Raw genomic sequence first — 23977 nt, forward strand, 5'->3', positions numbered from 1 at the left:
AGTTACATTATAGGACATGGTATGTCACTATTAATAAGAGGAAATTGAACTTAAAATTCAGGTTGTATATTGACTTGCAAAATAATTGTGTATTATTATCTTTAACGGATTATTTGGTTCTTTTTATGGGATAATTCAGACATAAAACAATTCTGATCCAACCAAATGATTCTCTTGTTTCTTTTCTTGATTATATTGCCAGTAAGTTTTTACTGTTCTTATATTATTTGGTGGAGAGTAAAAATAATCTGGTTATAATTAATTTTCAGAATCTTTTAATATCTATTGCTATAAATACCTGAAAATGAATGATTTTGAAGATTACTTTTAGTCTCACACTTAAATGCTGCCAAATTTTTAAAACACTTCAGAAAGAAAAAATTATTAATCATAAATAATAAAACCAGGGACGAGGAACACTTTTATTTAAGTTGTCTCTTAAATTTCAGTCGAACCTTCTCGTGTTTTATATCCCACGATATTGACGCTAAGTCATTTACTCTGGGTCACAATAGCTAGTCATTGGCAAAGGATCTAAATCCAAGCCTTCTGATTCTCAAGTTCAGTGCTCCATTGCCTCTTAACACACTCTACCTGAAAGGGTAACTGAAATGTGCACAGAGAGCTTGTTCTCCTGAGGGGTGCTCTGGTAGGGAAAGCCCAGCGGAGTTCTGCAGAAGACCTGTGCTGCGCAGGGCCACACTGCCCGGTAACCTGGCAAGGAGGTGTTTCCCACGGAGAAGCTGCTTGTTGCGGGTGGCTGGGGAGTCAGCCAGTGACGCTGCCACAAACTAATAAAATTCCTCTGGCGAGGTTCTTGATCTCTCTGAATCTGGTTTTCACTTATAAAATGGGAAAATGTTGGCCTTCCTTGCCTCACAAGAGTGCCAGGAAGACCAAGTGAAAAAATGTATGTGCAGAAGCATTGAATATTATAAAGCAGTGTACAAGTATATGTAAGCAAAAAGTGCAGGGGTGTTCATGTTACCACAATTACATATTTTCAAAGTAACAACAAAATAAAAGCCTTTGCACTCTTCATCCTTGACTTCTCCCATCACTCCTGGACTTGTAGGTGGGACAGGCCCCTTCTGAAGGTCTTTACCTCTACATTTTATAGTAGCCCATGAAGTGGAGCAGCAGGAAAAGAGCTCCTGCCTTTTATTCCTTCTCTCACTTCATTTCTTTTTGATTCTGTATGATTAAATAGACATTTTTTTCTTCTCCCATTTCCATATAATTTAATAGGATACAGGTTAAAATCACAACTTTTGTGCAATACTTAGCCTTAATACTTAATAGTCTTATAGTAACTAGTAAGTTATATATATTTCTTACCCATGGCAAAAAATTTTCTTTAAAAACCTGACTTTCTGCCCTGTCCGGGTGGCTTAGTTGGTTGGAGCATCATCCCATTTGCCAGAGGGTTGTGGGTTCAATCCACGGTCCAGGCACACACAGGAGGTAGCCAATTGATGTTTCTCACATTGATACTTCTCTCTCTCTCTCCTTCCCTCTCTCTCTAAAATCAATGAACATGTCCTCTGGTGAGGATTAAAAACTACATCTGACTTTCTTAAAGACTAGCTACATATAATATGGAGAACCCTTAAGTAGAGTTTTGGAGACCCCAGGTTGCAGATCTCTTGTTCCTATTAGATAACTAATTACCTTTTGCTCTCCCACTATAAAAACCTTAATTTGGTTAAAATAGACCTTCATTTAATGGTGCATTTTGTCCATCTTCATCAAGTGAGGTGATGATAAACTTTAAAATCCAGGCTTAGAGCACATCAGCTTTTAGGATATTCTAGGGCAGATGTTCAGTCTGATTTAGGCAATTTGAGTCTCTTGCTCCAAGCAAAGTGCCTGGCTCGTTAGGCCCCAGTGTGTCCTTCCTGCACCGGGAAGTTCTTTTTCTGCTTCCCCTTAAAACATGTACATGCTGCTTTTCTTTTAAATGTTTAAAATTTTTTCTCCACTTAAAAGCTAAGAGCTAAAACAAAAGAAATAACTTTGTTATTTTTCTTTACTGAAACATTTTATTTGTTACAGAGGTATTTCTTTTTAACTTTGTTAATTTTTAATAATCTTATAAATAACATTATATACTGATATGATAGGAAATGAAATATATTATTTGTGTGGACTTTCAGTCATCTGTTTTAACTTTTTCTCATCAGAATCATTGCCATTAAGAATAGTAGCAGTGATCCTTAAGAGAAAAACTTAAATTAGAATTTGTTCTATTATTCTAAAAGTGCCTTTCTAATAACTACCGAACGATTAGAGCTCATTTTTATTCCAGAATTAATTTCTTCTATATTTATTTCACAAACATCCTCATTGCCGTCAGTTTTGCAGTTAGGATTTGAGGAAGATGCCGACATGGTGATTGAGTTTCTTTGACATATTTATAGGATTAAAGATAATAAAATATATCTGAAACTTTTTTTTAAATCTAGTATGATGAATTAGTTCCCGCTTCTCTAACAACAAAATATGGAGGCTTTTATATCAACACGGGCACTCTCCAGTTTCGCCAAGCTTCAGATACTGAAGAGGAAGATCCTACAGACAACCAAAAGCACAAACCACCCAAAGTGAGTTTATTCCGAATTGCAACAGTAACGAGAGCATTCAGTTAATAGGATATAGTTTTTGAGTTTTACTTGTGCTGTGCACTGTGAATATAAGGAAAAGTAAAGTGCCTGCCCTTATTTAATGAATTTGTAGTTAATTACATGCTTTAAAGTAATAGGTAGTTATGAGGAAGTGATATTTACATCAAAGTAGAACTATATTTTTAAAGTCTCTTGCTCCATATGTGGTCTAATAATCCACTGTGCCTTGGATACAGTAGAATTTCTAGGATATGTTAAGACTTGGTATAGAAATGACTATTAATAGCCATTACTTTTCCTAAGATGTAATTTGCAGAACAAATTCTATAGATACATATATTGTATTTGGGAAATGGAGGGAGTGTTCTTAGCGAGGTGTTCCTTGGAGTGTGGTTCAAAGACATATTTGTACCGGAATCACCAAAATGTTTGTTAGCGATACAGATTAGAGCGCTGTACCCCACACAGCTGAATTCAGACCAAGAGTGGGAGTGCGCCTGGACCCCCAAGAGTCTGCGTTTTTAACAAGTAATTCTAATGCAGACTGAAATTTGAGAAAAACACTGCCCCAGATGCTGGAGAAAAGCATTGAGACTTAGATAAGTGATGCATTCTTTTTGTCACTTTGCAGATTCCCAAAATAAAAGAAGATGATATTGAGATGAAGAAGCGGAAGCGGAAAGAGGAAGGGGAAAAGGAGAAGAAGCCAAGGAAAAAAGTACCCAAACAACTGGGGTATGTGAAATTAAACCTGAGAGAGGCAGAGTCCTAGCATGACCAGCTCTCTTTTTAGAAAGCTATATTTAGTATTAAATAATGCAGCTTAGGTGGGTCTAATTTAATAAGAGTATTTATAAATATCAATAACCTATTAACTTATATTTTGATAATATTGTATTAATTCGTAATTAGAAGGCTTTGTCATCTTAGAGACTCACAGTATTATTAGGTCAGATTTAGAAATTGGTTCATTAAGTATTTTTATTTTTACAACTTTGCACCAATAAGAGCCAGTTTGAAAAGATGGTGTAAGTTTTGAACAAATTATTTAATTTTTTTGTACTAAAACCAAACTTAGATGCCTGAGGATTGAGGATTGGAATTAGTCTGTATAAACGATTTATGGTTGCTTTAATATTTAAAATGTCATTTATTTAGTAATCCTTAACACTTGTAACTTTAGCTACTGATATTGCCTCTAAAAACCAAGTAGAATTTCTCAGAAACCTTACATCATAAAATTACCAATTGCCCCTATTTCTGTATGGTTTTTTAAAAAAAACTAAGGTACAGAAATTTGTGAGAGGCTGGATATTCCTCCCTTCCTTAGCAGGGGAGGGGCATTTGAATTTTGGGCTGTCCATATCCAAAACTTTGTTGTAGGGAGTTATTTACCCCCTCCTGAATATGTCATTAGAGTGACACTTGAGTTATTAAGAAATTGTTAAAAAAAAAATATATATATATATATATATATATGACAGTTGTTTTAAATACTCATTATTTACTAGTGAGCTTCTTTGGAAATAAACACTATATACACTGCCTTTTATTGAATGTATCATTTTCTCAAATTTATAACCTGTTCATTCAGCAAACATGTGTTAAGTACCTGTTGTGTACCAGGCATTGTTCTGGTTGTGGATGTAATACATGACAGGAAAGGAAGCACAGGCCTGACCTCACGGCACTGTCATGCATGTAAGAGCACATAAGCCACAGATATAGAAAAGGTTTCTTACTTGTCTGATTGCCTCACACAGCTGTTCCTGGAAAGTGAAAAGTGATCAAAAGGTAGTAGCAGATTCCATAGGGTTCAGATAGACAGCATGGTGATGGATGAAGGCTCACAGATCAATAGAGGATTTTGTATATATATATATATTTTTTGGCAGTTTGTGGCATAAGGCACCTGGGTTACGAGTTTGAAGGTCTACTTTGTGGGCTTCTCTGGTTGTAAGGCAACTCTGTTTTCAGCGAAAGTACATTCATTCATTCGTTTATTTATTTTGGGGGGCGGCCCCCGCTCTGTAACAATTCCCCCTCTCAGACTGAAGACCCTTTATAACAGTGGTTCTCAACCTTCCTAATGCCGCAACCCTTTAATACAGTTTCTCATGTTGTGGCGACCCCCAACCATAAAATTATTTTCGTTGCTACTTCATAACTGTAATTTTGCTACTGTTATGAATCGTAATGTAAATATCTGATATGCAGGATGTATTTTCATTGTTACAAATTGAACATAACTAAAGCATAGTGACTAATCACAAAAACAATATGTAATCATATATGTGTTTCCTGATGGTCTTAGGCGACCCCTGTGAAAGGGTCGTTCGACCTCCAAAGGGGTCGCAACCCACAGGTTGAGAACCGCTGCTTTATAATCTTATAAAAGGACAGTGGGTGAAGGTCTTGTGCTCCTCTGGCTGCTTCAAGCTGGACATGGTTGTCGTCCTACCTACCCTTGGGTCCAGAAATCCCTAATAAGTGTGGGGGCGTGGAGGGGAGAAAGTGCATTTCTTTACTTTTAATTCTTTAGGTTGCTACTTTACAGGTGTGCTAAAGAATGTGCACTTTCCAAGAGTCGTACGTTAAACTTAGCATATTTTAATAAACCTGAGCTACGTTCGGTTTGTTTCTGTTGACTTTGTTCCTTTCATTTTCTTCACTCAAGTGTCCATTTACGTATCTGCCTTTCATAAGTGACAGTCCAAAGGGTGATGAAGGGGCCATGGTAAAAGTATAATTTAATAAGAAATTTCCTCTTCTGCCTGTCAGGTGGTCATCTCTGTCTGCGTGTTTACACGGGGCACTAATGTTTAAAACCATGCATAGCCTAAGTAATTCCTTTTTTCTTCACAGAGTTGTGGCTCTAAATTCACACAAGTCTGAAAAAAAGAAGAAACGGTATAAAGATTCTCTTTCTCTAGCTGCCATGATACGAAAATTTCAAAAAGAGAAGGATGCGTTGGAGAAGGAGTCTAACCCCAAAGTCCCAGTGAACTTAATGACCGCCTCTGTGACTAAACCCCCCCCCACTGCCGTCGCATTGGGGAATGATGTCTCGGACTTAAATATGAACAATGCTGATCCGGACCTCCCCATTTTTGTTAGCACAAACGAACATGAACTGTTTCAGGAAGCTGAAAGTGCCCTAAAGATACTAAATGATATCGACTTTGACAGATTATTGGATGCTACTTCTGATGGTAGCCCCCTTTCTGAGTCGGGGGGAGAGAATGGAAACACCACCCAGCCAACCTATGCCTCTCAGGTTATGCCCAAGGTGGTACCTACACTCCCAGAGGGTTTACCTGTCCTTCTTGAGAAACGTATTGAAGACCTCCGTGTAGTAAGTGGAATAACTCTTGTTTGTTTGTTTTTATTTGCTGCATAAATATAACAGTAAATGTATTTTTAAGAAAAATAATAACCAACAATCCCTATACCCACATAAAGAACAAACTTTTTATTTCCTTTGAATTTAAGACTTTGGCTATGTGCATAGGCCTTTGGTTTTACTTATTTATTACATTTATATTTAAAGTATACATTATTATTAAATATATTAGTTTTACATAGTGACTCAACATTTATATATTTTACAGTGTGGTCACCACACTAAACTAAGTCTAGTAACCCTACATCACCATGCATGTTATCATGTATTATTGACTGTTCCCCTTCACCTATCCCCCCACCTCCCTCCCTGCTGGCAACCCTCAGTCTAATCTCTTATTTCTGACTGTTTTTGTTTTGTTTGTTCATTTGTTCTGTTTTTTTAAGATTCTCCATATAAGTGTAATCATACAGTAATTGACTCTGTCCTATTTCACTTAGTGTAATTCACTCTAGGTTCATCCATTTTGTCACAAGTGGCAAGATTTTTTTCTTTTTTATTGCTGAGTAACATTCCATTGTATATATGTACCACATCTTTTTGTCCTTTCCGTGGACACCTAGGTTGCTTTTTTATTTTAGCTATTGTAAATAATGCTTCAGTGAACATAAGGATGCATTTATATTTTTGAATTAATGTTTTGCATTTCTTTAGATAAATACCCGGAAGTGGAAATTGCTGGGTGATATGGTAGTTCTGTTTTTAGTTTTTTTGAGGAATCTTCATACTCTTTCACAGAAGGTTGCACCAGGTTACACTCCCACCAGCAGTGCATGAGGGTTTCCTGATCTCAACATCTAACACATGTTATTTGTTAGCTTTTTGATGGTAGCTATTCAAACTGCTGTGAGGTGGTATCTCATTGTGGTTTTGATTTGCATTTCCCTGGTGATTAGTGATGTTGAGCATCTTTACATATGTCTGTTGGCCATGTGTGTATTTGGAGAACTGTCTATTCATGTCCTCTGCCCATTTTTTATTGGATTGTTTTTACTCTTTTAATATTGAGCTATAGGAATTCTTTATACATACTAGATATTGGATATATCATATGACAATATATTCTGCCATTTAGTAGGTTGTCTTTAAGTTTTGTTGATGGTATCCTTCATTGTGCAGAAGCTTAGTTTGATACAGTCCCATTTGTTATTTTTTCTTTTGTTTCCCTTGCTCAAAAGGACATAGCCAAGAAGATGTTAGCCCTGGCTGGGGGGCTTAGTTGGAGAGTTGTCCTGTATACCAAAAGGCTGTGGGTTTGATTCCCAGTTAGGGCACATACCTCGGTTACAGGCTTGATTCCTGGTTGGAGCATGTACGGGAGGTAACCAGTCAGTGTTTCTCATGCAGGTGATTTCCTCTCTCTCTCTCTCTCTCTCTCTCTCTCTCTCTCTCTCTCTCTGTCTCCTTTCCTCCCTTCCTCTTCTCTAAAATTGATAAACATATCCTTGGGTAAGCTTACTGCTTATTGTTTCTTCTAGGAGTTTTATGGTTTCAGTTCTTACACTTAAACCTTTAATCCATTTTGAGTTTATTTTTGTACATGGTATGAGGGAGTGGTCCAGTTTCTTTTTCTTTTTTTTGCACATATCTGTCCAGTTTTCCCAGCACTGTTTATTGGAGGACTGTTGTTTCTCCATTGTGTATTATTGCCTCTTTTCTCATAGATTAATTGACCATGTAAGTGAGGGTTTATTTTGGTGTCTGTTGCTTGTTCCATTGATCTTCGTGTCTGTTTTTGTGGTAGTACCGTACTGTTTGCTTATGATAGCTTTGTACTGTTGTTTGAAATCTGGGAATGTGTGACCTCCAGCTTTGTGCTTCTTTCTCAAGATCGTTTTGGTTATTCATGGTCTTCTGTGGTTCCATATAAATTTTAGGATTATTGTTTCTAGTTCTGAGAGAAATATCGCTGATATTTTGATAAGGATTGCATGGAATCTGTAAATTCCTTTGACTAGTATAGACATTTTAATGGTATTAATCATTCCAATTCATGAGCAATTCATTTATTTGTGTCCTCTTTAATTTCTTTCTTCAGCATGTTACAGTTTTTAGGGTATGGGTCTTTTACATTCTCGGTTAAATTTATTCCTGAGTATTTTATTCTTTTTGATGCAGTTGTGGATGATATTGTTTTCTTAATTTCTCCTTCTGGTCATTCATTATTAGTGTATAGGAATGCGAAAGATTTTTGTATATTAATTTTGTATCCTGCTACTGTATTGAATTCATTTATTCTAATAACTTTTTGGTGGAGTCTTTAGGGTTTTCTATATATAGTATTATGTCACCTGCATATAGTGACTGTTTTACTGTTTCCTTGACAATTTGGATGCTTTATATTTCTTTTTCTTGTCTGATTGTTGTGGCTAGGACTTCCAGTGCTGTATTGAATAATAGTGGTGAGAGTGGATATCCTTGTCTTGTTTCTGATTTTAGAGGAAAAGCTTTCAGCTTTTCACCATTAAATTGTTAGCTATGGTTTTGCCATATATAACTTTCATTGTGATGTGGTAAATTGCCTCTATACTTACTTTTGGGGGGATTTTTTATCATAAGTGGATGTTGAATTTTTTCAGAAGCTTTTTTTGCATCTGTTGAGATGATCGTATGATTTTTATCCTTGGTTTTGTCAACCTGGTACATCATGTTAATTCATTTGTGGATATTAACCATCCTTGCATTTCTGGTACATTTAAACCTCGGTTCTTGAATGTTTCCCACCTCGAACATTTCTGTTCTCCACCAAGTTGTGCACAGAAAAAAATGTCTCAGATCTTGAAAAATTCAGATCTCAAACAGCCTTCCAGAACAACTTAAGTTGGAGAACAAAGGTTCCACTGCATATATCGCATTTGATTGTAGTATGTAATATTTTTAATGTATTGTTGAATTTGGTTTGCTAGTATTTTGTTGACAATTTTTACATCTGTGTTTATCAGCGATATTGGCCTACAATTTTTTGTTTTTGTAGTACCTGTCTGATTTTGGTATTAAGATAATGATGGCTGTGTACAAATAGTTTGAAAGTGTTCCTTCCTCTTCAATTTTTTGGAATAGTTTGAGGAGGATAGGTATTAATTGCTCTTTAAATGTTTGCTAGCCCTGGCTGGTGTGGCTTAGTGGATTGAGCGCGGGCCTGCGAACCAAAGGGTCACCAGTTCGATTCTTGGTCAGGGTACATGCCTGGGTTGCAGGCCTGATCTCCAGTTTCTCTCCTTCTTTCTCCCCCCTTTCATTTTCTAAAAATGAATAAGTAAAATATTTTTTAAAATAAATAAATGTTTGCTAAAAATCACCTCTGAAGCTGTCTCATCTTGGACTTTGTTGGGAGATTTTAGATTACTGATTCAATTTCATTACTAGTAATCAGTCTGTTTAGATTCTCTGTTTCTTCTTGCTTCAGTCTCGAAAGGTTGTATATCTCTAGGAATTTATCCATTTCTTCCAGATTGTCCAATTTGTTGGCATATAATTGTTCATAGTATTTTTAAAAGATTTTATTTATTCATTTTTTAGAGAGAGAAGACGGGAGGGAGAAAGAGAGGGAGAGAAACATCAGTGTATGAGAGAAACATGGATTGGTACATGGTGTGAGGGAGTGGTCCAGTTTCTTCCTTCCTTTTTTTTTTTTTTTTTTTTTTCTGCACATACCTGTGCAGTTTCCCCCTGTAAGGTTTAGGTTCCTTGTTTGTGAAATGGGGGTGTAATATAATACCAGTGTCATCAGCTGTTACAAGTATTTAACATGGTAATGGATATGAAGTATAGAATATGACACAGGGTAGACAATAATGTCAGAAAGTGAGGCATCTGCTTTCTGTTCTCTTGGAGACCACAGCAGGAATTCATAAACAAAATACACAAGACACCCAAAACACTAAAAATCTTGTATTTAAAATTTTGTGAATTTAGGAAGATTGAGAAAAATTAAATACAGTCACCAGGGGCATGGTGCGAAGGCTAAATCTGTTTCAGCAGTCTTTACTTGCCTCCATATGCCAGGTTCTGAATTGGGCATGGAGGATACAAAGTGAAGGAAATTACAGCCCCACCCTCAGAAAGCTGATTCTTTAGTAAATAAATATGGGAACAAGTAATGTGTTTATTAACAGTTGTATTGTCAATCTTATGTTTCTCTAGGCTGCCAAACTTTTTGATGAAGAAGGAAGGAAAAAATTCTTTACACAGGATATGAATAATATCCTTCTGGAGTAAGTAATTTTCTTGTTTGATTAAAAAACCTTAAAAATTATTTAAACCTTAAGAATTTATTTAAAAATACAGTAGGCCTTTGAGATACAAAGTACTGCGTGGCTGGCTAGTCTCATAGATTAGCTCTTCCCTTTCGGCCTCCCAGCGTGCGTGAGGAGCACCTGTGTCTCAGCAGAATGGTGCTTCTGCATGTATTGGTTCTTCAGGACCCTTGTGATAGTCACAGCTTCCAATATTAAACCTGCCAGAGCAAGTGACCACTCGTAGGTTGAATAGGATTCTAGATTTATATGTATTTTTAATTAACTTATATGAAACTACCCTTCTGGGATAGCTTTGTTTATATTAAATTTGGTGTAATTTTCTATCTACTTTTAGACATGGGGAAAAATACATGTGGGGGAGTGTGGCTTAAAGAAGAACCTGTGATTGTGGGGCAGGATTGAATCACTGTGGACAAGACAAGTTAGATCAGGAAGGAGAGGGTTATGTCTGATCTATGATACAGAGTATATTTAAAGTACCGATCATTTTCACACTTCGTTAAGAGCTTGAGGCTAACAAAGATGTAGGTTCTAATATTGTGATCTTGCAAGATGTACTTACAAACCTATTGGCTTACAAATTTTGACCCTTGGTTACAGAAATTGAGTATATAATTGGCTGCAAGCAGAACTGGGCAAATGATAACTGATTCTGGGGAGAGCAGCAAAATTTACTCTGATGAAAATAATATATTGATAGTTAAGTAGCATCATATAGGAAGAAACAAAAACTGTTTCTAATACTGTGATTTCTGTCTTTTACCTATATTTTATGGAGATAGTTTCTCATAAGATATAAAGGATGAATCGGTTAGTTGATTCTTAAAACTATTTTAATTAATTGCAATCTCTCATGCTGGGGTACTTAAAATGTGTTAAGTCCCATGGACTTAATGAAATCTACAACCTAATATGCTACTCACAGTGTGGTGAATTTCTTGTTTCCATTCTTCTTTATTTTAGCCAGGGATTTTCAAATTGATTCTGTCTGCCTGAAAGGAAGGCAAATGATTCCTGTCTGTCCCAGCTCCTTTTACCTAGCTCCCTTAAAACCCTAGATTCAATAAACAGTAACCATTACTCATCAGAGTTGTCCCAGATTCCATAATCAGGGATCTGACTGGCTCTTCTTTTTCTTTCCACTTGAAAGCCCTAAGTTTACTAGATCAGGTCCTTTTCGTGAGACTGAGACAATTCTTTTTTTTATTTTACTCTTCTGTCCGAGGGAATGACTATTTTTCCCCTGGGAGAATTAAAAGACCATCCTTGGGAAACACTATCTCAAATAACCAGAATGTTAGCATTCCATTAACAGGCTTCTCTGTTAATTCGTCATGTCTACCCTCAAACAAATCCTCTGGTTTTTTGCAGCCTGTCTACATTTTATATCACAGAGCGTGCTTCCAATTCTACAAGCCTTAGTGTTTAGTTGATTTTTTTCTCTTTTAGTCACTTCCTTATACCCCTAGGTTTCTTTTTTTCACGTTCCTAAAATCAACATCCCTTATATCTCTGGACTGAGTAGATTTTCTAAGAGCATGTGGTGGATTATTTGGGATAGTTATTCCCGTGAAGTTATCCATGTATTTCATCTTTATCCCAGGGAGAAAAAGAGACAGGTTTGTTGAAATAGAATACCCTTTTATTTTTTGCCTAATTGAATTTGACCTGGATTAACAAATATCTAACATGGTGGCTTGATTTCATCCCCTGTTCCTCCTTTACCTCAAGCAGACATTGCTAATAAAATCTTGACGCTTTGCCTATTATTCCAATTCATCCTGACAGTTCTGCTCAACAGATGCTCTGGGCAGGTACTACCGATCCTGCACGCGTGCAGTGAGACCTGTCTGCCGTCTCATTGGTAGATGCTCCTTTAAGGAACTCATTAGTGAGTGCTGCCTTGAATCTCAATGAATAGACTTATTAATTGGTCTCTCTGTCTGCAGGTTTCTCTTTCTTTGAAATAAAGCAAGGTTAACAAAGTAAAAGGATTGATTGTAAGCCAGAGCTTTTTCCTCACTCTCTTGAGGGGTTACTTTGCAATTGGAAGAATCCCAAACAATTTTTCAGCCACAGTTCTAACCTGGTCCACACCAAGTCTTCTTTAGGTAACACTAGAACCAGCCCATCTGGATAATGTAGTTTTTCAGGGACAAGAGGGATGAACACACCTCTTGTCTAGTATCAGTTAGCACATCAACAGGCTTTTGAATTCTTGCTATAAGGTAAAGAGCTCTTTGGGATTTTGGATTTAGGTTATTGCTCCCTAAGTCTTTGTTCAGTTAGTAGTTTTCAGTGGTTTTGTTATTTGGACAATATTGGTAGGATATCTGGAATACTTGAGGAAAAATCTAGGAAATTCAGTAGATTCCAGAATTCATTTGAACTTGGCACTTTTCTTTCACTAGTGTTTTAAACCGATTGAATAAGAAAAATATTTTATTTTTTAAAAAGAGGGAGTTTATGGGGTAGGAAGATATGTCATATATTACCTGTGGGGAAGTAACTATATTTCTGGAATCCTCTGTGAAAAGAAAATACCTTCATAGTCATCACTAAATATTCCTCAGTAGGAGAACTTGTTTACAGAGATGGCTGTTGCTTCCACCATGGTGTCCCATGTGGCATTTCTCTGAAGTTTCTCCAGAGGCAAAGGAGAGCCTTGTGTAGATAGGAAAATGAAGAATTATAAAAGTGAGTTTCCGGCCTGCTGACTCAAGAAAACCCAGTGTTTGTTCTCTAGTGCATCAGTAGCAGACGGTCCCAGTATATTTTCATTCATTTAGAACTGGTAGTGGTCTCATGCTCATGATTTATTACGAGAGGTTTGAGGTCCATCCACAGTCACTTTAGTGCATGGAAATCTACTTGGGGATAGATTTCACTTCAGAGGAAAAGGCTCCAGCTAGAAAGGAGGCGGCAAGGCTCAAGAATGTCCACCACTTCAAGAGAACCTTTGTTTCTCTGTGAAGTAAATGTGAAAATATCTGAAATTCATACTTTGGTTGCCATGTGTTTTTAGTTGTCTCCGGATACTTCTTAGCCCTTAGAAGATTAGAATTCTTAGGAAAAAATATTAAAGTAGACGTGTGAGGGATGCGTGCGCTGCTTACACGGTGGGCACATGTGCGTCCTGAGGAGCAGGTGGTTAAGGGGTTTCATCACTGTGCGAACACACCGTTAAAGACCTAGTCTGTGATGCAGGCACAGTAAAGGAAACAGTGATGCATGTGCAGCCAGAAGAGTTTCACCTCCTTTGAATCTGACATTTTCAAGCCCCTCTAGGAAAAAGCGCTCTAAGAACTCAGTGAAACTGTGACTCACCAGTATAGTAATTGCAGGGGTTGAGGGGAGTGTGTTCTCTCTCGGAGGAAAGGAGCTTTTGGTTGATAATGGAGTTCCTGTGCTTTACCCAAAAACATCATGAATAAGAGTGTTCGCCAGCTTGTTTGGGATTATATAAATTCTCCTCTTAAACTGTGCTCGTTGAAATTCTCTGTAGCATCACCATTTATTAATTCTTTTTCCTTGAAACATACTGTCTAGGGTATCGTGGAAGTGTAAAATGAGGAAAGAAGCACTTCCTTTGCCTCCTTGCATGCAGGTTGCTACCTGAAAGCAATTCTACGCTGTTCACTTGTTGTTGTTGTTGTTTTTGGTCAGCATTGAGCTCCAGCTGCAAGAGTTAGGCCCCGTCATCCGTAGCGGAGTCTACTCCCATCTTGAAGCTTTCGTGCCATGCAATAAAGAAACACTAGTGAAACGTCTGCGGAAGTTACATCTCAACGTCCAGGTGAGGGGGGAGCAAGAATGTCTATCCTGGTGGCTCTGCAGCCTGCAAAGAGGCTGGTTTCTTTGGGGGACTTCTGCATGTTAATTGATTAATAGTCATGTGGTGTGTATATTAAAGGCATGTTGGATCCCCTGGAGAAATTACTTTTCTATAATTGATGGGTTTAGTTGAGGTGGTAGATTAGCTTGTTTCACAGCTAACACAACTTTGCCTTCAACAAGTAACCTGATGTATTTATAAATCAATTTTCTTATTCCTGAGACGGATCTCTACAGCCATTATGCAGACCACTGGAAAGAATCACAGGGTTGCATGTACATTTAAAGATTACTTAGTGTAATTCATGTTTTGCTGGAGTCTCCTCTCCTACAGCCCCATTAAATGATTGTCCAAGTTGAATTAGTTCAGTGGTCAGAAACTTATTTTATTACAATGTCAGAAAGTTCTTCTATACTTGGGGCCAAATCCAGGTGCTTTCTACCCTGTGCTCCTAATTCTGCCTTTGAGTTCATTCACAAACCTAATCATTTGTCCACTTCATCGCTTTTATAGTTTTGAAAGCATTTCTTATGTCCCCTTTTTCACTTCATATAAAGTGATTTCCTATACCTTCATCGTCCTGATTTCTTTTCCCTTAATGATTTTGTTTGCCTGTATTACTAAAAAAAAAAAAAAAAAAAATTTAAAACCTGCAAGTAACAGAAAATAACTTTAATGCAGTTTAAGACAACAGAAGGGCTTTTTTTCTTCTTCTATGAATAAAGGTATTTCAGGGAACTAATGGCAAGAATGTAGCCAGGAAGGATGGGAACTGGTCATTCTGAATTAACTTTCTTTCTGCCTCTCTCCCCACATCTCATATTTATCCCTTTATGTGCATCTGCAGATAAGATTACTTGACTCTCCGACTTTCCAGGTTTTACATTACAGAGAAGCCACACACAGAGACTGGCTCAACTCTCTCATCCCAATCCAAATTCCTGGGCCAAAAAAATCTGAATCTAATATCTTGGGTCGGCAGGGGGCAGGGGGAGTCACACAATACAACATGGTTATCCAAGGTCCACCGTGGCATGAATGAGAGAGTACGTGTTGTGTCCTGGATCACGGTACTGGGTGCAGTCTGACATAGAATTCTTTACCTAAGGTACGATACTTAATGTTAACAAAATGCTTCTTTTGAATTGAGAAGCTATATGTTCTTTCTCAATTCAAAGCAAGCTAATGAACAAGTGAAATTCATCTAAGGTTTCAGATTTTGTGCCTATAACCTGACTCCTTCAGACGAGGACAGTCAGAGTTTACAGCCATAAAGTCAAATGACACAAATGGGTACCAAAAAAAAACTGGAAGTAGGAAAACAGCTTTTTGTACATTGTAAAATATTCTCTAAGGCACATTTCAGGTTTGATGTGTGAAGTTATTTAATGTGTCTGTTGGCTATGAAAGAAAGGCATTTATCTTACCCTTGCTTTTATTTATATGGTTTTATTACACGTTTGTAAACATAAACATTATCATATTTGGTCTTACGTGCTTCATATAAATTGAGTCATATTGTTTGTTTTCTCCTGCAGCTTGCCTTTTTACCCTCAACACTGTGCACCTCAGATTTATCTGCCTTTACATGTGGTGGTGCTCCATACAGTTTTACTGCTGTGTGAACAGTGTTCCATTGTATGAATATATCCCAATTAATTTATTCATGTTATTGTTAATGGATATTTGGGTTGCACCCAGGAAGATAATCTCAGCTATGTAATTCTCAGAAAGTGATCACCCAAAATGTCTGTTCACATTTTGAAAAATGGAATTTTATAGCAGACACTATTATATTGCAGTAATGTTTATTAATTGGTATGCCTGAAGGAGGTAGATGCTTATTAATATTTGTGTTTAATTTTTATTAATAAGATTGTTATTAATAAAATAAAATGTTTTAATTTGTAAAATATACCTGCCATAACATGGTAATTGTATTCCTAAAAATCCTCCTCTTACCAGAAATCACTTTTTTTTAATAAAAACATTTTTAAAATTTATTTTTAGAGAGAGGAAGGGAGGGAAAAAGGGAGAGAAACATCGATGTGAGAGAGCAAAACATCGCTCCAGTTGCTTCTTGTACGTGCCCTAACTGGGGACCGAACTCACAACCCAGGCATGTGCCCCGACTGGGAATCATATTGGCGACCTTTCGCTTTGCAGGACAATGCCCAACCAACTGAGCCACACCAATCAGGGCCAGAAATCACATTTTAAAAATAGTTGTGTCAGTGAAGAAAAGCAAAGTCATAATACTTCTGCACCTATGACAGTTAAGAAAAATGTGTTTTAAATAGTTACATATATTGCTATTTGCAAGATGAAAATAGTAAATTGGTTAATTAAAGCTGTCAGATGCAAATTTGCTTGCTTTTCTTTTTGCCCCGAACTCATATGATTAAGACTATCTCAGTTTCCTTTTTCATTATGGCCTTAACTTGCACTTTTGCTTACAACATTAAGTAACAGTTACTAACAGAAAACGAGAAAACAGGATGCCAACCAACAAACAGTCGGTAGTCTTCCAAACCAAATTGTGTGTTGCCATGTTCCAAAGCAGTATTTCTCCTTGTGATATTGGTCCCCCATCCTAATGGGGGCTAACAGGCATTGGTCTGCACACTATAGATTTTCTTCTCTGTGGAGTCATTTGTATTACGGTTAAAGTGTCCATCTAATTTATTGACCAAACACGGGGCATTTCTAAGAATGTAAAGGGGCACTGTTAATAATTATGCTGGGGTAACAGGCAAAAACTGAGACTCTTGTCTATCTGGGAAGTATGGTCATGCTAATTTTATACCCAGTGTGCATTATGAAAAGTCAGTGTTAAAGTTAGTGTTGTAAAAGAAATGTCAGTATTTAAGTATATTAACATTTCATCTCTATAATCAGTGTCTAAAACATGAATTTTGTCATTTGAGAATCTGTGCAAAAGAAGTTTTGTTAAACATGTTTGAAAAAACTTTTAGTTTGTTTTTTTCTCAGGATGATCGTTTAAGAGAACCTCTGCAAAAACTGAAACTGGCTGTTAGCAATGTCATGCCTGAACAGCTATTTAAATACCAGGAGGACTGCCAGGCTCGTAGTCAAGCTAAGTGTGCCAAGTATGTACTTCTGTTTGAACTGGCTTTTGCATTTGAGAAATATTTTTAGACGTTAGGAGTTGGTCTTAAGTATACTTCATCACCAAGTAGAAATCCTCATATACCACTGGAATGGTATATGTGGGTCTTTATACTTTATGTGGGTATTATACCAGTAGATGACTCTTTATCAGAATATTTAAAACTTATCTATTAAATATTTTTTAAATGACATTGCTTCCCACTTAATTACTTTGATTTCCAAGGCAAAAAGTCTGTTGACTTTGTGTATGGATGTGATCAAAGCAGGAGCTGATGCTGGTCAGACATTCCACATGTTGACCAAGTTGACTGAGGTTGGACACAAATATGTTCTGAACTAAAAAATAAGTATTCATGCCTGTACATTATAGTTTGAAGACCTTATTTACCAAATGACTATAATGCGTTTGAAATACAAAGAATTATGTGAAAAAGTAGATTTCCTATTTATGTTGTCTTTTGAGTTAACCCAATTAAGCAATTCAGCAAGTTTCTAGTGAGTATAGTATAGGCAATGTTGAGTTAAAACTTTGCTTATAAAATGTCTTTTATTTTTAATTTTTAGGTTGCAAACAGATGAAGAACGAGAAAAAAATGGATCCGAGGAAGATGATGATGAGAAACCAGGGAAACGTGTCATAGGACCAAGAAAGAAATTCCACTGGGATGACACCATTAGGTGAGATTTAACCAGAGCCTTCACTTTTAACTAAGTAGATAATGGAGAAGTGAAGTTTCTCATAAAAAGAATCTCCAGTAAGTCAAAGACTAGATTGGGAGCAATCAAAGATTTGTAGTAGGAAAAAATTATTCAAGAGAAGATGGATATGGTCCTAATATTTTTACAGTGCTATCACTTTTATTTTTATGTAAAGATTTTTTAAGCTAACTGTTTAATTATTGAGTAAGTCGTGTACGGTTGCAGAAGGTGAAGGACTCAGTGTACATGTGTAGTCAGTCGTCTTTCTTACCAGCCACTCGGTACCCCACGTCAGGGTTCAGTGGTAGGTCTGCCCCTTCCCATCTTTGGTGCCCGGATTGAAGGTACCAAGGACATGGTTTCATGTGGGGATTTGGCTGTAGTGCAATGAATGATATATGTTAGAGGTTATTTGTCGTCATGTCATCTTCGGAATTTTTCAGATAATATTCTTTACTATTGCTGTCAGATTTATATGCTTTAAAAAAATATGTTTCAGGCTTAATTTTTTACAATTTTGCAGCCAGATTTATATATAAATATATATTTTTAATCTGTTTAGAACTTTGTTATGTAACCTTGTTGAGATCAAATTGGGATGCTATGAGTTAGAGCCAAATAAAAGCCAGTCTGCTGAGGATTATCTTAAATCCTTTATGGAGACAGAGGTGAAACCATTGTGGCCTAAGGGCTGGATGCAGGCAAGGTAAGAAATATGACATCCTAGATTTTATTTATTTCTTATTATTGCTATTATTAAATACATGTCTATGCACACACGCGACATTCATTTTGCTAAGAACCCAATGTGTTTAAAATTCTGTATAGTCCTCTCAGATGATCTCTGGTTTGAAAACTTCAAGCATTGAAAAGACTGAACAGTGGGGCACAGGGACGTGGAGGTATAGAAATATACATAAAAGTGTTTTTTTAACCAACCACTTTGTCCTTTTTGTACCTGAATTTGGTAGTTGAGAAAAAGGGAGGGGAAAGATGGTTATGACCTTTGGGAGGGGAACCTGATTCGGCTATTGTGAAGATAAGGAACTGAGTATGAGACTTGGAGGGTACAAAGAGAGACAACCGTAGACTCTGTTGGAAGTAGTCAGTATAGACTGGTTTCTCAAAAAACACCCTGAAGTTTAAAAGCCCAATTTAAAGTTTAAAGAGTTAAGTAATAGACTTGGCTATCTCAACCTGTCATCTTAAAGTGTTCCATCTTAAATCAACAGAAAACGCCTGGTGATCTGTTAAAGATTTGGAGGTGATAAAAAACTCCCTATAAGATAGATTATTGAAGTTACTATATCATTATAACTTGTACTTGGTGAATAAGCATATCATAGCCTGTTGAAAATCAAATGATTAAAATGATAAAGCAGTTTTCATATTATTTATCCACTATAAAAAGTTAATTGTGTCCTTTTAATTTTTCTAGAATGCTTTTTAAGGAAAGCCGGAGTGTACATAATCATCTTACTTCTGCCCCGTGAGTAAATTCAGATGCCACATTTCTTCATTTAATCTTATTCACATTAGGTGCTTTAGTAAACAAAACTATCGTTTATTAAATGCCAGTTGAAATCTGACTTAAATGTACATCCAGACAAGTCCATGTTACCGCTGCCTTTAAAAAAAAAAGAATCGTTTTTATTGTTGACTGTGTAGACCTCAGAACTCACTTATCTGTTTATTGAACAGTTCTCAGGCTGGTCTCCAAAAACCCAAATCCATAATGTTACATGTATTGGCCTGAGCTCTGGCAGGAAGGAGCCATGTCAGCAGCCGGGCTCTGGTGGTTTCCTTTTCTTGGGCCTTCTGTCCTCCAGTTCTTCGCGCCCTTTCTCGTCTCCTTTAATGACCCTCTGCATAGGTAACCTGTAGCCGTGTGCTTTCCACGACAGTTCTGTGTACATACCTAGACTTCCTTGCCTTGCTGAGTGTTTTGTTCCACAGAATTAACCTATTCTTCATGTCCTTCCTTCTGTTCAAAACCAGATGTTTCCTTAAGTGATGTGTTTACTAAAGAAAGGTCTCTTCTCCTCCTGGCAGGCAGTAGTAAAAAGGCGAGTTTTTTCTATGGTTTTACTATTGAGTGAATACTGGTTAACTCAACAAGAATTTTATTTTTACTTACAACTTAGGGCTAATTCCCTGTAGCCTCAAAGTGTAGTATTAAGGGATTAATAAAGTATAAAAATTAGCAGTCACTGAGAATTTACTGAGCACTCTAATTCAATATTCTGCTAATTCAGTATTGTGCTAGGAGGTCTGGTTAGCATCCTCTGGATAACATTATAGACTTCCTCCTCTCCTTGTATAAGCTGTTGATATAATAGACGGAATCTTTTACAGCTGTTAGGAATGACACTTCATTAGTTCACCATCAGAGATGTATTGAATTAGCTGTGGTTTTCACTTCTTGTTGTTCTTATTTTTTGAGTATAAACTTGGGGTAACTTGGTTTAATTTGGTTTCATGTATTATAGGTGTGTACTTGGTTGCAAGTTGTTTAGTTATCCTGCAGTGGGGGAATATAAGACTAATTCTGTGTTTTGTTTTGTGCCAGAAAGGAGGAATCTGTGGGGCAGGTGGGCTTGGAAGTCTTTTTGCCCAAGTGCTCTTTATAAAAAAAACTTTGAAAATTACTGTTGCCTTAATGAAGCTGTAGATTGGCAGTTTTATTTAAGATATTTGTTAACTGAAATAATGAGCCGTGGCTGCTATGGCTCAGTGGATTAAGCACCAACCTATGAATCAAAGGGTCACTGGTTTGATTCCCAGTCAGGGCACATGCCTGGGTTGCAGGCCAGGTCCCTAACTAGGGGGCATGCGAGAGGCAACTGATAGATGTTTCTCTCCCTCTCTTTCTTCCTCCTTCCCCTCTCTCTAAAAATAAATAAATAATACTTTCCTTAAAAAGCAAGACTTAAAAAAAATGACATATAACTAAGAGAAATACAAATATTCAGACAGTGTGAGGTATTTTACCTTGTCAACCCTTTAATTATTCAACAACATTTGAGTACTTTCTCCTACTATGGAACTTAGTTTTTATATCTTTCAGTAGTTTTCCCAAAGGTTCCATTGTATTTTTTCTGCCTTTTCCCCCCTGTCGTTTTGACATTTTTATTTGAATATTTAAGTTAAAATTATAACTTTCTTTAACTTTTTTTTAAAGGAATGTAAATAATTACTATATGTCAACTTTAATTGAAAAGGAAAATTTTCTGCAGAAAATTTTTTTTCTTTAAAATCTTGAGGATTTTTTTAATTTTGTTTTTAAAACACATCATTTACAACTTCTTGGCCTGATTTAATTTGAGCTAGAAGTTTCTTGAAGCTGTGTTTTCTTGTAAATAATTATAAATTCTTACCAGTTCTTTGAAGTGAGGATCGTTAGGCAGTTTTGTTAACCTGTTTTGAGTTACTTTTATTTTATTTTGAATATTTACATTGAATTTTTAAAAGATCTTTATAATTTACATTTCATATTTTGGTTTGGCCTTTCTTCTAATTAATCAGAATTAAGGAAAATGGTGCTGTCTATTCACATATAAATTGAGCACTTATGTACAGTTTCTTCTCTCAAAGTGTTTTCCATCTACCAGAAGAAATTATCCATGTAATTACAAGGTGATGCTATGATTCCTAATACATGACCTAACTGCTACTGAAATGCCCTCCTTTTTAATCTTTTGTCTTTAGGGCAAAGAAAAAGGTGATTCCTGCACCTAAACCCAAAGTGAAGGTAAGTAGTGAACCAAATCTTATATTAGTCATAATGATGAACGTTGAAATGCATTCCTAAAATGAGAGAGGTGTATGGTATTTATCAAAGATCCACAAGTATCATCATACTCTTAAGATGGGCATTTTCAAACTTTGTCAAAAAAAATTCTAGAGCCATTGTATTTGGGAAAAACAGAAGACTGTGTAGCAGTGGGAGATTTGCATATATTAATTAACTTATAAGGCTTAACACGTAGAAATGTTGGATAAAATATAACAACCTTTAAAAGCATAGCTGAGGTTGCAAATATATAAGAGAAATCCCTAAGGCTCCAGACCAGGAGGCTGCCATGGTATTAGTCTGCTTCTGAAACTTTGCTTGCCTTTACGGGCATTTGCTGATTTTCATCCATTACCTTATGTTTTATTTTTAAATTTTTTCTCCGAGCACAGTAGAGATTGGGTTTTCTCGGACTGATAGAGGTTGAGAATTAGAATGAAACTGCATAAACCTGAAACCCTCTAGCTCTTTAGGAAAGGAAAGGCCTAGAAAGGAAATGGCCTCACCAGCAGAAAGGCTAAGAAACTTCCATATCTTGGCCTGGGTTCTGGATTAGGGGAAAAAGTTCTCCTTGAGAATTTACTTCGGTGTAGGAGTTTAACTTACACTACCTGTGTGATCTGGGGAACCCTCAAGCTGAAAGTAACCTGAAGTTAGTAGGTTAACATTAACCCAGGGCAACTGGCAAATCAAATTCTCTCTGGAAGAATATACCCTCATCTCGGGTCTGGAAGGCCTGCCACATATATACTGTGTCGAAACTGAGCTCACAATCTAAAAATAGAGAATATGTGAGGAAATCAGTCGCTATGAGTGAGGGTCATCAGAAACAACCAAGAGAATTAGATCCCTACGAAGTGATGGATTTATTGGGTTTAGAACATAAAGTAATTTAACTTAAATGTTTTTAATATTTAAAGAAGTAGAAGAGGGGATAAAAATATCCTATTAAAAATAGAGCAACCCTGGCTGGGTGGCTCTGTTGGTGGGCACATCGTCCCCCACACCAAAAGATTGCAGGTTCAATTCCCAGTCAAGACACATACCTAGGTTGTGGGTTCCATCCCTGGACAGGGCACATATAGGAGGCAACTGATCAATGCTTCTCTCTCACATAGGTGTTTTTCTCTCTCTCCCCCTTCCTCTCTCTCTAAAATTATGAAGCATATCCTTGGGTGAGGATTAAAAAAGGGAGAGGGCAGAGTTGAAAAAGAACCAACTATAAAATCTAGAAGTGAAAACTATAAATCATTTGAAATTAAAATTATAATGAAAGCTCACCCCCTTTATAATTTAGACTTTCCGATAGCCTTCATCTTTTTGAATAGATGAGTTTCTTTGCGTATGAGATTATGGCAGAAGGTCAGAATATTTGTTACTCTGTGGCTTTCTTTAATTTTAGAGGCTCTTCGCATACAGAGTGAAACAGTCCTCTTTTTCTTAGTAACCTGCTTTGTCTTGTAATCTAAATAATATTGAGCCCATATTTTATTAAATCTGTTGAGTTCATGCTTTGTTTTGACACCTTATTTTTAAATTCCTAATACCCTCCATTGAGTGTTTAAATTTTGATACATGTATTCAAACATGTGATTAACATGTCAGAATTCTAATATTGGAAGTGTTAGGATACTGTAGGGGAGTCACTGCATTGTCTTGTTTGGGTTTTTGTAATTATATTACTTATTCCTTTTTCCCAAAATGGAAAAACTGTATTGAAGACTTGTTTGTTTGTTTTTTCTGCATCCTGCCATCCCTCAAATATCTATTTTAGTTAGAGGGGTAATATAAGGAAATGTTTACAGTAGAACATGCACACAACAAAAAGCTCCTAACTTTCTGGCAAACCTTTGCCCTTTCTTCTTCTGGATCTTTTCCCCCATTTCTCCTTCCATACATGTGTCCAACCATTCATTTATCCAGGCTGAGTTAATATTTTATTCATAAGAGGGACAACCTGCTTTTTTGACTCAAGTATATATCCGGAACAATTTTTTCTGCCTGTTTAAATCTGCACAGTACAGTGGATTTAATATTATTTTTACAGAGAGAAAAATATTATTAAAAAGATTACTTAAAACAGCAATTTTATACTGGTAACACTGCAATATTATCCTAATACACTCCCCCCCCACCCCCTCCCTAGTTTCTGTACTTTTTATAATAATGGAATTTTACCGATCCTGTAATTGTATGGCATGTCAGAGCAAACGTGTCTCATCTGCATTGACC

At 36.5% G+C, this 23977-nt stretch overlaps 1 protein-coding gene across 1 annotated transcript in view; it reads left to right on the top strand.

Moving 5' to 3' along the window:
• UBN2 (ubinuclein 2) overlaps positions 1–23977 on the top strand; it is a 57806-nt gene that overhangs the window by 19392 nt on the left and 14437 nt on the right. The window contains exons 4-13 of the mRNA XM_090287569.1: positions 2466–2603; positions 3256–3359; positions 5490–5979; positions 10171–10241; positions 13953–14082; positions 17113–17231; positions 17818–17931; positions 18515–18658; positions 19391–19441; positions 21661–21703. Coding sequence (XP_090143695.1) covers positions 2466–2603; positions 3256–3359; positions 5490–5979; positions 10171–10241; positions 13953–14082; positions 17113–17231; positions 17818–17931; positions 18515–18658; positions 19391–19441; positions 21661–21703 — 1404 coding nt within the window. The remainder of the gene's footprint in view (positions 1–2465; positions 2604–3255; positions 3360–5489; positions 5980–10170; positions 10242–13952; positions 14083–17112; positions 17232–17817; positions 17932–18514; positions 18659–19390; positions 19442–21660; positions 21704–23977) is intronic.

This window comes from Furipterus horrens, unplaced genomic scaffold (assembly GCF_987537825.1).
Source record: "Furipterus horrens unplaced genomic scaffold, mFurHor1.1.pri manual_scaffold_9, whole genome shotgun sequence".
NCBI lineage: Eukaryota > Metazoa > Chordata > Mammalia > Chiroptera > Furipteridae > Furipterus > Furipterus horrens.